Source organism: Pseudonaja textilis, chromosome 6 (genome assembly GCF_049901715.1).
Source record: "Pseudonaja textilis isolate UNSWEBS1 chromosome 6, rPseTex1.2, whole genome shotgun sequence".
NCBI lineage: Eukaryota > Metazoa > Chordata > Lepidosauria > Squamata > Elapidae > Pseudonaja > Pseudonaja textilis.
Window position 1 is genome coordinate 23,110,968 of NC_141995.1, and position 14,603 is coordinate 23,125,570.

Here is a 14,603-nt window from a genome sequence, read left to right on the forward strand (position 1 = left end):
GATTGCAGTGACAATCAAGCAGCTTGCTCTAATTTGAACATATTTAGGGCTTTTGTGTGGAGTGCACCACACAAATTAAGACAATTGCTGTTTTTTATGTGTCAATATAAATGTTTCTTCAGGCATCGGTTAATGAAACTAACCAATCATTTCTGTATGCATATTGTGGAGTGGCTTCTCAGAGCCTGACTAAATTTTCCTTTTTAAATAGGACCTTTCCTTGAAAGAAAACTAGGCTTAATTTCTGTAATTATAAACGTGTCCTGCTTCTTTGCTTTACTTCATCTGCACTTCTCAAATCCAAAGGGAAATGAGATTTTTCCATTAAAGCTCCATGCATCATGCTACGGACTTTTGTTGCCTTTTCCTCAGACAATTCAGCATGTGGTCTGCTATTACACATATACATATAGGTATAGAGACCAAAATATTTTAGCACAAAATATTCAGCCCCAAATATTTTATGTCTGATGTAAAAAGAAACCAAGACATACACTCTTACTTTATGTGTAAAAGCCATCAAGTCTGGCAGCTGATCTTCATTTATCATTAGCAAAAAGAATGCACCATTACCAGAATTAAAGTAACAAGATAGCTTCTTGCTGGTAAAGAATAGGATGATCGTACACTCACTCATTCTGCTATCTGAATTGATGCCCCTGAACTGATCCCTAATTGAAATTGTAATCTAAAATAAATTGATCTATGTCCATAAAAAGAGTGTGCTCTGAATGATCATATGGAATTTAAAATATTTAGACAAATTCAGTGGATAATGTTACCTAATTTGTACTTAAGCTAAGTTCTGTTAAATGTTCTTAACAGATCTGTAAGATAAAATTGCATGGTTGCTTTGGAAGCCTCCGATGGGTATTGGTAGGAATATATATGCACAGCTACTTCATCATCAAGGCCACAACATGTTCAAGCAGCTTCAAGCCTGACTGCTTTAAACAGTTGGAAAAATAAGAGCTTTGTACACAATCCTCCAAGTTCTGAGAATTTCCCTTCTTCTGAAAGATTTTGCACACTACCTGTGTTAAACAATGGATATATGATTGTTTAATAATTGCTTAATGATCTGAAGGACAATTAAGTCCTAACCTCTTTTCCTGATGTCTTTTGATTCACTAGAAACTTTTCATTGTTCGACACTAAAGGTCAACATGAACAAGTTAGTTTTAGAAAAGGCTAAAACTTCTTGAACAAGCTTGCTTTAGAAAAAGCTGACAAATAGGAAGTAATATTGCTGATGTATTGTAGATAATTGAGAAAGCCAAGAAATATCCAAAAGAAATAAGAATATGCTTTATTGATAATAGAAAGGTTTTTGGTTATGTCAGTCATATCAAACTGTGTAATATATTTAGAAAATATTAGAAAAATGGGAATCCAGAATATCCAGTTATCTTTGTATAAAACTTATACGCAGGTCAGAAACCATAGTACAGAGAGCACATACATTACTTATTTATTCAACATATATATTGAATATATATAAACTGGACTGGAAGAAAATAAGTATGGTTTTAAAGCTGGAGGAAGAAACATCAATTACTTGCGCTATGCTGATGACTCTACCTTGATAGCCATAAAAGCAAAGGAATTGCAAGCTCTAGTAATTACATCAAAAGCACTGATGGAAACATTGAACTAAATTAAATATAAAGAACACACGAATGACAGGTACAATAAGAACTTAGAATTGTCAACTAAGATACTGAAGTGGTGGATAGCTTCTGTCTAAAGCATGAAAGATATCAAGCAGTCAAGAAATGTGCTGCAAACTATCACTAGGTAAATTAAACATGAAGGCCTTGGAAAAGATACTCAGATATAGGCTGTGTACTGTATATACCTACAAAACCAGAATAATATATAGTTCCCTGTGAAACTCTATGGAAATTGCAAGTTGGACTTTTAAATAATATTGGTGCTTCTGAACTTTGGTTTGGAGAAGTCTCCAGAGAATATCATGCACAAAAAAATAAGACAGAAAAATCAATGGATCAACATACAAATCAAAGTTTCTCACTTGAGGCACCAATGATCTGTCTCAGATTATCCCACTTCAGGCACAGGATGAAAAGATCTACTCTCTGAAGGTTCTAATGCTAGGATAAAAAGAAGGGAAGTCAAGAGTATGACCAGCAGCAGGGTACATTGTCTGAGTTTCAGTGGTGAAGACCTGGAATAACAGACTAGAGCAGATTGTCATGGAGAAAGTCTATGAAGTTACTTAGAGTTGACACTGATGTGAATCAATCAATCAATCAGATTTTGAAAAATGCAGGAATTATTTGCATAAGCATTTGTTACATGTACATCTGCAGTGTGTAAAGAAGGAGGCCTTTAAGGACAAAGGGAAGACCGTCTATTAATTCAGATAAACAAGACTGGACCCAGCCCAGGAAAGTGATTTACAAATACATTTCAAATATCTCTTCTCGCTTAATTCTCATGAAGATTAAAAAAGGGAGAAAGAGAAGCACATTCAGATTTGTAGGATCCAGTAACTATTCTAGTAAGAGTAGTTTTAGGTTTTCATGGTGTATGTATCTTAGTGAGATCTGTCTTTTAGGGCTTAGAGTCCTGGAGTCACTAGACATCTTTTAATGAATCTGAGGAATCATCTATCAAATGATTTCTATCAAGATATCAAATATAAGTCGTGTGTTTGGAAGCTATATTTTAAATGAAATTCATAATAATTTGTAGTCTCTGTAAAAAGAAAGTTTGTTGAAAGAAAGCATTATTTTATAGCATGATCAGTTGAGATTTATATTGCTTGAAGAGAATACAAATGAAAGAAGAGATGGAATTTTTAAAAAGTCAATCCTAACTCACTAATGATGTATGATGTATTTAATGATGTGTAGCAATTATAACTTAAACTGATTTAGAAATAACATTGGTTGATTTCTGTTATAAGACAAGATTCTGAAATAAGATTTTTGTAATGCTTTTAATTTATTGTGTTGCTGTATTATTAATAAATATTAAAATCAATATTAAAATTATATTATTATTACAATTGCTGTTTTTATTTAATTATTTCAATAACTAATAATTGTTTAATTATGATATTTAATTTATAAATTGTCGCTTGTGTCCATATGATTTATATTGACTGTTTCCTAGTATGATTCGATTGCTTATTGTACCCTATGACTATCATTAAGTGTTGTACTTGATGATTCTTGACTCTTGACGAATGTATATTGAGAGCATTTGCAGCAAGACAAATTCCTTGTGTGTCCAATCACACTTGGCCAGTAAAGAATTCTATTCTAATTAATAAATTTATGTATAATTTACTATAAATAAATAAATTATTTAATTAATCTTCAAAAGATTAGTGCTGACCCATTTTAATTATATATAGGAGATCTACTATTAAAGGAAATCTGAGATTTCAAAATTAGCTCCATTCGAAATAATGCTAGTTAACACATAAATCACTTCTCGAAAACTACTGACATCTATAAGTGAAGAGAAATGATGCAGTATAAAAATCTGAAAGTCTAGTATGTTTGTTGCATTTTTCCATACTACAGAGGAAATTGTAACTGACACAAATGTATATGTATACTCCAGAAAACTACACATTTAACAAATCGGTTATAGTGCTAGTAAAATTTACCAATTGTCTTCTAGCTATTTATGTCATTTTGTCAAAATTCAAGATAGATATAATAAATTATAAGTTGTGATAAAGTTGTTTTATATTTAATAGATAGATTGCATCATTTTAAGATAGTGGCTACTTCTATGGTTTCCTGTTTCTGCAGTTGGAAATGGTGCATAAATTATAAGGCCTCAGCAATTTTTATTTAGCTAACTAGAGTATTTTCTTTCCCACACTGGTACTCTTCAGATGTGGTGAGACAGAGGTGCCCACACAACTGAAAGGTACAAGATTGGGATGATTAATATCGTCTCTCTTGTCCTTTCCTATTATTGTCAGATTAGACTATGATTACTCATCCATGGTGAATTTAATTGTTCATAGTACAACCTTGAATTCTTTTAATACTAGTACAAACTCTATTGCAAATGTTAAAAACTACACCAGGGACAGTGCATGGTGTATGGTTGCATGGCACAGTTGTTTCAACATATTCTAACAGCTACATTTAGCATAGTCATTGTTTGTGAAATAGTTTGTGAAATAGTCATAGTTTTTTTTTCTCTAAGGCACTTGCATATTTCTAACCTTTGCATTGTGGTTTATGTAAGATTGTGGACAGAAAATAAGTTTGAGAAACAATATAAACAGTGTTGTATTTTGTTTTAGGCTTTGGAAAGCGAATTTGTTTCCTGTCAACTGCACCAGTGGATTGATTTGATTTTTGGCTATAAGCAGCAAGGGCCAGAAGCTGTCAGATCTCTAAATGTTTTCTACTATCTGACCTATGAAGGAGCTGTCAATCTTAATTCAATAATGGATCCAATGTTGAGGGAGGTAAGCATGTTGATACTTGGAAGAATAAAAAATTATGAAGAAATGTGGGACTTTTTGAAATATTTATAAAGCATATTTTATCTTATTTTAATTTAAAAGTATTTTTAGACATTTTAATGCAGAGTTCCTCAATCTTTCCACATTGGTGGTCCTAGCGGGGGGAGGGGGAAAAGAGGAGATCATTTAGTGGGATGGGCAAGTGCATGTGCATATGCATGCATGCGCGAGAGTACCTGCAACATTCATGGTGACACTAGTGAGAGTAGGACCACAAGTGCCTGTGATGATACTCTCACAAATGGGGTTATGTGTGCACGCAGAGGCATGTGCACCATCCGGGCATCATGCAGCACGGGGGTGATTAGCCCATGGCCCAGTAGTAGGATATGGCCCACAAGTTGGGGACCCCTGTTTTAAAAAATATTTTCTACTCTAGCCACATTAACGTAATTCCTTAGATTTATTTTGTTTACACACGGGATAATTCTTCAAATCAGATTTTGTAAGTTATTAGTAAGACTTTTTTTCCTTTCTACCTTGTTTCTTCAGCAATGGTCTTCTGTCTACAAGGTTTGCTATGTTTTACAAATGGAAAAAGCAGTTTGGGAAACTGAAAAGGGAAATACTGTAGCTAGCAAGTATTTTTGAATAAAATGACTTTGGGGAGGTTTTGGAAATCTGTAAGACTTCATGTGAAAGAAAGAAAATATACATCACTATTGACTGTTCTCTTTGCAAAGTTTAGGGATATTACTATAAGCTTTTATAATAAAAATTGTGGATTTAAAATGTTTTAATTAAATATTTATAGTTCTTCCTAGATTTTCCACTGTGGGGTTTCTTGAATTTTTTTGAGGAAAAAAGCCTAGGAAATCTTTATGATTGGTGCATCATTTTTTATGCAGGCACTAAAAATAAAAGAAAATCCAATGGTCTTTTTCATATGTAGTCCTATAAGAACTTAATTTTCCATAATTGAAAACAAATAGATCTTTATCAACAAGGGAGTGTACAACATGCAATAATAGATCTGGCAAATTTTATAAAATGCTACGTACATGAAATGCACATTTGAAATAGTTTTTTCTGAATTTGTAAGAGAATAATTGTTTGAATAATTGATTTAAAAACAGGTTGCACCACTGCTCCTGTCTTCACTGGCATTATCATGTTATGCTTTTCTACTTGAGTCCAATCATGGCCATTTTTATTTTCGTACAACTAACAAAGTTCACTTTTATTTATGATTTTCTGACATGCTTTTAAAGAGCATAAACAATGGACTTGAAGCAGGATTTTCTGATTTCTAGCCTTGCTGTCATGATATACTAAGAGCATTTTAGGAGAGCGAGTGGGTGTCTGGGTGTATCTGCATCTGTTTATTTGTTATTAACCCATTTTTCCAGTTAAATCTAGTATAGAAAACTGCTAGGGTAACCCTGGGGGTTTCCCAGCTTTCCCCACACCACAATAAATTAACTAGAATTAGGTAAATTGACATGACATAAATTCCACTTGCAAACACATGTATAAGACAAGAAGTCATGGTATCCATGCATTCTTTGTAATATCTTTTAAAATACAAAGAGCTCAAGATTAGTAGTGTGATTAAGTGTCTTTATTACACAAAGGGACATACAGAATGCTATTTTCTTTTTGCCAAGAAATCTGGAATTTTGAAAGAACAAAGAAGTTCTCACTATGTTAATTTCCTAGATAGCCAACACATGTGGAAAAACAGCACTACAATAATTTGTGAATAAAAGGGTCTGTTCCCTATTTTACTATTTCTATGATGTAATAGCTTAACAGTCTGCTGCACTTTAAACACTGAGGGAGTCTTTAATTGTTTAAAAACAGCTTATGCTGATAAACAAAAGAATGAAGCTTACTATTATTTTGGCCTAACATATGTTTATTAGTAAAAATGTAATTAATTTTTGAAAAGCTTGTGATCACTTAATACAGCCTTCTGTTGACCTTCTGGAATATTTGTTAATTTCTTCTGCTTTTCTTCATGTTAACATTTTCCTAGATTTTAATTATTTCTTCATGATGTATGAGCTAAAGGGTAAAACAGACCAATGAAAAAGTTTGGATTATATAATGTTGCAGTTTAGGAATAGAAAAAAAGATATGGTAGTCTTTGATATTACTTCACAAACAGTGCATTACAAATAGCAAGAAGCCCAAGAATGGTTTGTTTTAGCCTTTAATACAGGTAGAGTATTATTATTTTTTTAAAGAATATCTTACATTGCATAGAAGGGGAAAAACATTATTAGTACTTTAACGATCAGGAAATGTAATGTCCCTTGAAGGTAGCTTTGTTTACATTCCATATTATGAAACAAACAGGATATTCATTGACCATGTCTCTTTATCACTTGTCAGATCTTCAGAGTTTTGGCTTACCATGGCTTTAGTCAGTTAAAATGAGGATGAACAAACATTTGCTAACTCTTCTAAAGTTAACATCAGAATTGAAACTGATTCTCTGTTTTTCTTTAAGATTAGTAATAAGGCAAAATCAACATTTTTGGATTATTTTCCTCAAGGGCTTTTGAGGAAGAGATGAGATACCTTATATGACATTTATTTCCTAATTGCTATAACTATTGGACGCTCCTAATTAATTTGTCAATTCCTAACATCAGAAGAATAGATTGTATTTTCCTTTATATTCTGCTGTTCATGGTTCAGAAATTGTGACAAGTCTCTTCTGGTATATTATGCCTTAACGTTTAGACATTCAAAGAAGTATTCTTTCCTACCATTACTACCGGAGAATCATTTTTCCCTTAGTTATGGAAGAAGGCAAAAGAAATATGAAAGTTCTATGCATATCTCCATGTAATCATACCAATATGTATATGATATGCTGTCAGTCCATTTGATAAATGAATTTCTTATACACCCTCATACTAACTCATCATCTTCCTGTCTGTTAATCCGTCTCTTCAAAGATTTATTCTAACATTCCAAAATTGAGAGCAACTTACGTGACCAGCATTGGCTTGATTGGTCAGAAATTATAGTTTGAATAAAAGTGAAATATTTTTGTTAGTTCATAAAAATAGTTTTCTCTCTATAAAGAGGTTTGCCAACTTCTCTAAACATTTTAAATTTTACTACTTTGCGATATAAGAACCTCTGAAACTAATTACAATGGAACACAGTTTCTTAAACTAACATATTGAAGTAAATGTCTATGAATTTACAAGTACATTTGGTCTTTTAAAAAGAAATGTTTTAATTTATCCAAGGGAAAAATGTCTTAAAGGAAGTTGTTTATTTAGGATGCTTTATTTATATAATGATTAAACAGAGATTATAAACTGTATATCTAAATATTAGGCTGAATTTGATTTTTTTGTTATGGATAGAACAGTTGTTTATGACAACTGTTTTTTTTTTTACAAAAAACTTTCATAGGACGAGAAGATAGAAATGAATTGATTTATTTTTTATAGCTCATTATGTCCTCTCAACATTGATCCAGACATTTTACTAACACTATGGAATAAATTTTGGAGACTGTAGCCAGTAAAATTTATCATGAAAAAAAAATGTTTATCCCTGTTTTAAAGATGCCAATTTTCTATGAATAAAATTCTACTGAGAGAATGCTTATGATAGTGTAACATTAATTAGGATTCAAGTCAATATCAATGACACAATAGGAATAATTGTTATTCTGAAAAACTGTATGGTTCAATAGTACATATATTGAAACTAGCTTAATTAATAATTGTTTTATTTTTTTAATATGATGAAAATTCTTGCATAAAATAAATGTCAAGTCCCATTTCTTCCAAATTACATTGTTGAAAAGAATTGCAGTGGAATTAATGCACTCTGGAAGGCATTAACTAGGTTTGTTATGTATTTATTTCAGTTCATACTATCACCCATCTCAACATCATAACTCTAGGCAATAGACACTAAAAATACAACATAACAGCAGCATAACAATAAATTATCAGCATCCAATATAAAAACCACAAACAACTATCAACATAATCATCTCACCATCTCATCTATACACTTCAGTCCTGATGCTTGATGACATAGCCAATTCTGAAGGCCTTATGAAAGGGCAACAGGTTTAAGTCTCAATCATTTTCCAGCAGGATGATGGGACAGGGTATCTTCTTGACCTCTGCTTCTCCAGTGTATCTCCTTAGCCTCATAGCTAGTGCTGGAAACCTTTGTTTAGCAGTCTAGGGCTTCAGACATCTGATGTGGACTTTGTTATTCTGGAGACTGTCCAAACCAGCATGATTCTACTACTTTGCATCACTCTAATATTTGTAATAGGTAGGTGAAGCATCAGGATAGTTTCCCAAGGACCCCTACAGGTAAGATACTGTAGGTTCCAGCTAGGATTTAAACTCTGACCATCATGTTAAAGGTGGTACTCTAACCCTTACTCTATCCAGCCACTAAACAATATCACCACTCTCTGTCCAAAAGAGAGAAGTGTTAGGAACAACTAAAATACTGTGCAGAAGCCTCAAACTTCTAGGTTCCTGGAAGAGGACCTAAGATTAGGAAGACATGGACCACCCATAAAAGTGGAATGGAATTGACTTTTTAATATGTTCCAACTTAAGCTGGGCAAAGCATTTGATAATCACTACTTGAAGCTTTAAGACAGCCATGTCTTCCTGAAAACTCTAGACCAGGGGTGTCAAACTCAAGAACTGGAGGCCAGATCCGGCCCGTGGGGTGTTCAGATCTGGCCCATGGGGCTGCTCTGGAAACAGATAAAGACCGGTCCACAGTGTCTCTGCCAGTGAAAATGGAGCTTGGGAGGGCTACAGGTGGCCTTCCTAAGCTGTTTTCACTGGCAGAGGGTTGCAGGAGACCATCACAGCCAATAATAGGGCTCGGGAGCCCGTTTTTTCTGGCAGAGTGCTCAGTCCACCACAGGCGCCCCCAACATAGTGATGTCGAGCTGACCATGCCCATCCAGGCCCCCTGAGGTCAAACACAACCCTGATGCAGCTCTCAATGAAATCGAGTTTGACACCCCTGCTCCAGACGGATGTCACAAAGGCTGTTCCCGCTGTGCATCTGTGTTCATGCATCATTTGTTTATTTTGCTGATGAATCCAATAAAAATGTGAAGTTTCTCTTCTAAATGCTTTCTGTAGTCTTAATTCTTAATTTCATTAGTGTTTGTGTATAGGTCTTATTTAGATATTAGAAAATGTATCAATTATTAATATATTCCAGCAGTTGTTGCTATATTATGATTCCCATTAACCCTTCACATTTGAGCATGCAGGCTGCAGCTGCTAGGAAATTCAGTAATACCTAGAAGACAACTGATTTCCTACCTTTAATATGCAATTTGCAACATTATTTTATTGATTTTTGCAATTTTTCATTTACATGACCCTTATTTCTTTTCAATAGAAGAGATCTCCCGCCCTTTCAAAATCTCATGACATCTTATGCTTTTTTAAAATTCTTGGTGGAAACTAGAAATTTCAGTTTAAAATCATAAGAAGACAACTTAGCCAGTGAATATTTCATAAAGTCAAATGCAATTTGTATTTACAACTTCGTTCAACAGCTGCTCAAGTTATTTGCAGTGGGTTTTTTTTATGAATAGGTGTTTCTATATGTCTTAGAAAATTAGTATAATTATTAGAAAAGGTAGACATTTATTCTGAAAGTGTGATTTAAATAAATGAGGACTCCACATAGACACAGCTCAGAAGGTTTTTGGAAGCAAATTATCTTGGTAGAAGTTGTAGCCAGAAGTGTGCTGTCCAGATGGTTTGTTTGACACAGTGCAGCACAGGAACTGTGTGTGAAAAGCTAAATAAATGTTAAGGATTAGTCTAAACTTAATTGAAAACCTCCATGTAAAATACCATTAAATGGTACCAGTTTTTATTTTTTATTTTTTTAAAATGTATTGAATCCAAACATACTATTTAAGGATGTAATATCTAATAGAGGCAGTGTAAGAATATGTTTGATCCATCACGAACTTGCTGAAAAATAAATTTCAGTCAATATAAGGATGATTTCAGTCAATACACTGGATAGAAATATATATTACAAATAATTTGTGTTTAAATTGGCAATCTCTAAAGGATATTCCTTTTCCAGTAATAATTAACTTTAAATCTTGATATGGGTAAGTTAAGTGCCTCATATCCAGCACTGTGACTTTTGATATGCATCCTGAATGATAATTTTATTATGATGATATATGCAAAGTGATAGTTCCTAATCTCATATGGAAATCTATTTCAACCCTAAATATTTGCAGCACTGCATGTATTCTCTCCAGTCTTCCTTATAGTTTCTTTGAAATCCTTTTCCATTTTTTTCTTTGTCTCTTTGAAGTATTTTCAAGTCTCATTTTTCTTATTCCTCTTTTTCTGCTTATTTCCAGTAGCCAGAGATTTAGGTGTTCTCAGTGAGCACATCAGCGTTCCAGACAAAGACACTGTTTGAAATTATCCATGAACCTAGTGCCTCTAAACATTATTGAGTGGCATTTGTTTCTGTAGGTTATGTCTGCTCTGCCTAACTGGTTTATTTCAGATTGGCAGCTGGGATTACAATGTGGTAGATGGACAGTTTGCATGGTTTGAAGACTGCATTGAAGCTGTATTAGTAGGCCTCAGTGTAATATGTCTGGAATGTACAGCCTCAGATTAGAGAAAGTTGCAAACTTCTCCACTGAGGGAGAAATAAATTGTTTTTGCAGGCTGTAATTATTTCTCTGCTTTAACTCAAGAGTTGCAACATAATTATACCTGCAAGAGTCATTTTCATAATTAGGCAGGACAAAAATAGGTTTTATTTATTTTCTTATATAAAAAGTATTGTTACAGTAAGAAGGTGTTCTCAAGAACCTAGATTATATTTCAGTTTCATTCACCTTCGTATTTTAAAATACACTTTGTTTTCATACATATACATATTCCGGGGTATGTAAGTAGTGGTGAAGGGAAGCAGCACCTGAAAGCAACATTAACACAAATATTTTATGATTTTAATTTTCAGAATTGATAAATAGCACAAAGATTTTATTTTTGTTCTCATATATTCATATGAAGCAAATGTTGCATTATTTAGATACCAAAATAAGCTTCTACTTTCCAATGATCTAAGAATTTAAATGTAAGGATTTCTAAAAAGCCTTTTGATTTTTCTGTCTGGCCAAATCTCTGTTCTTTACTGTCCAGAACCAACCATTCCAGACTGTGTGTAGGGGTGGGGATTAGGTTAGGGTTGTTGTCAGGGAGGGATGTAAAGGGGATGTGAGAGGGGCAAGGCGAGCGTCAGGGAGAAGAATGTACAAGTGACCAGCATGGTGCATACCACAGAGGGGCTGGTTGAGACTGCAAATGGGAGAGACTCACCTCAGCAACTTCCAGCCGTCCCTCTCTGCTTTGCTACTGATTTCCAGAGGAAGTCAGCAGGGAACATCACAAATGGTGATCATGTGATTGTGGGGCCCTTGGCCCTGCTTGTAAGTACTAACAGTTTGATAAAAAGCCAGATCACGTGACTGTATGGATGCTGAAACTTCAAGGCTACTCATAACCACCATTCATTCAGTGCCATTTTAACATGGAATGGTTGCTACAGTCATCAGTCAATAAAAGAAGAGTTGGTGAAAATAACAGAACTAAGCAAAGATGGCAAAATCAACTTTTTTGATTAGAAAAAAAAATCAAAAATTACATTAAGCAGTGACTGAAATCCCCTGTGAACTTTTTGCTGAAAAAAAAGAAAGAAAAACAAATTTGTGGTTTATGGGTTTGAATATTAAAAGGGGAAAGTTATGGAAAGAAGGAAATTATGAAGTAATTTAGGACAGAGATGGCAAAATTTATTTATTTTATTTATTACAACTTTATAATTTTTATAAATAACTCAAGGTGATAAACATATCCAAACACCTTCTACAACCCTGTGAGGTGAATTGATCTGAAGGAGAATGACTGGCCCAAAGTCACCCAAAGTTACCTAGCTGGTTTTCATGGCTTAGTGGGACTAAAACTGCTTTCTAGCCTGTTGCCTTAACCACTAGACCAAACTGGCTGTCTATATAATATAACTACTTTCACAAGTTTGGAAACTACTTCTTCATAACCTTCATTTTCCTTTCTTTCACTTTGTTTTTATATTTTCTATTTTTATATTTTCATGCATGCACACAAACACACAAACACACGCATACATGCATACAAACATACATACATATTCATCCATTTAGTACTAAAATAAAGGTAGGTAGGTAGGAAGGTAGGATGGTAGATATAGATACCTTACCCAAGAGACAATGGCCCTGTAATTTGGGCATACAGAAACAACAGAGCATCTGCTTCTCTAATGTCTGCTATATAGAGACATTTGTACTAGCTTCCTCTCACCATTACTGTGTAAATATCCAGGATATATAGGACACCTCTTCTATACCTCTGCTGCTTTCAGACATACTGTGTTGCCAGGCTTTTGCTCAGCAGTGCTTAACATTCATTGGATGATGACTGTATCATAAGCTAGAATTAATGAGCATCCAGTTCACCATGCTGCCTCCTTCTTGCTCACATAGCAAATACTGTTTTAGTTTCCAAACAGCCCTCAACTCTCTCACACACTGACAGGATGCTAGCCAGATGAATACCGATGGATGCTGGTAGGAAAAGGCACAATTTTCCCCCCTTATTTTCCTCCCCCCAAACTAAGCCCGATCACATAGTTTCGTAGCGAAGCACAGGTATAGAGCCAGTTTATGATAAATCTAATCTTTTTCCACCTAAGAATGTATTGATGATGTCTTTCCCAGGCAGTGGAAGCTCAGATCCGAAGTTTTGGACAGACTCCTTCCCAAGTGCTTATAGAACCACATCCTCCAAGAAGTTCTGCTATGCAGTTGGTAAGTTGGATCCAGATTTTACACCCTGGTAAAATGGCTACTTGAATTAAAATACACAAATAACAAATCTTCTCTTTGTTTCAAATGTATAAAATACAAACATTTTGCGCGCATAGTAGAACTTATATTTTCATAGTGAAACTTTTAAAAATATTCATTCTTCCACTGAAATTATAATTGTTACAACTTATCAGAAACTGGAGAACATCATTATTTTAGGGATCTTATTTAAGTTTAATCAGATGAATATAGAAATTTTTAAATAATGATGCTCCATTTTAATTTCAGGAACAATACAACATGATCATAGTTACTAAACTTTATTGTTCTCTTTTTGTATATGTGCAGGTGTACAAAATATGGCTTTTACAAAGCTATTTTATATGTTCAAAAATATTCAGATGATATTTAAATCAGCTCTTAGTATTTGATATTCCTTTTCACATAGGAATGCAATTTAGAAATAAAAAAGAGGAGAGATACACAGAAATGGAAAAAAAAATAATAATGACTTTTGAAGTGAAAACAAAAAATAAAAGCAAAATATAAATTTAATCAACACTGCTTTTACCCAATTTCATTAAAAATGGTATTAAGTTTGCGTAAGCATTTTGAAATTAGTGTGTGGATTTAAAGTCATTTAAAGTCAGATAACACTATAGCTACCGTGTTTCTCACAAAATAAGGCCGAGCCTTATTTTTTTTGAGCCTCGAAAAAACAGCTAGGCTGTCTTTTTGCGGGTGACTTAATTTCCTCCCCCCACACGCACCCCCCACTTAGAGCGCCATGCACACTCACCTCGCCATGAGGCCACTTCTATTGGCCAATAGAAGCGCCCCAAGGGCAGAGTCACCAGCCGCTTCTATTGGCTGATAGAAGTGGTCTCGTGGCAAGGCATGGCCACACATCAGGTTCCCAACTGCAAACTCAATCGCATACATATACTGTTGTCAGAGTATATATCAGACGATCTCAAGATTCCTGCTGCATTTCTGCTTCCTGAGCCAGCCGCTCTTCTTTGTCCCCTCAGATAGCCCTATTTCCCCCTGCACCCGATTTCCCACTGCAACCACTTGGATGGAATGGGTCGCAGGAGGGTCGCTAAAGAAGCTGATTCCACCTATCACCTGCAATGGACAGTTCCGGGCCCCTCCGCTTAGGCTGCCAACTAAGGGAACTCACAGTTTACTCAATTGCCCAACTGGTTTCAAAGGGAGGTT

The 14,603-nt window shown here is 34.3% G+C and overlaps 1 protein-coding gene across 7 annotated transcripts in view; it reads left to right on the forward strand.

Moving 5' to 3' along the window:
• LRBA (LPS responsive beige-like anchor protein) overlaps nt 1-14,603 on the forward strand; it is a 342,404-nt gene that overhangs the window by 295,058 nt on the left and 32,743 nt on the right. For all 7 annotated transcript variants that reach the window (XM_087936051.1, XM_026698133.2, XM_026698135.2 and 4 more), the window contains 2 exons: nt 4,298-4,465; nt 13,293-13,382. In XM_087936051.1, coding sequence (XP_087792177.1) covers nt 4,298-4,465; nt 13,293-13,382 — 258 coding nt within the window. The remainder of the gene's footprint in view (nt 1-4,297; nt 4,466-13,292; nt 13,383-14,603) is intronic.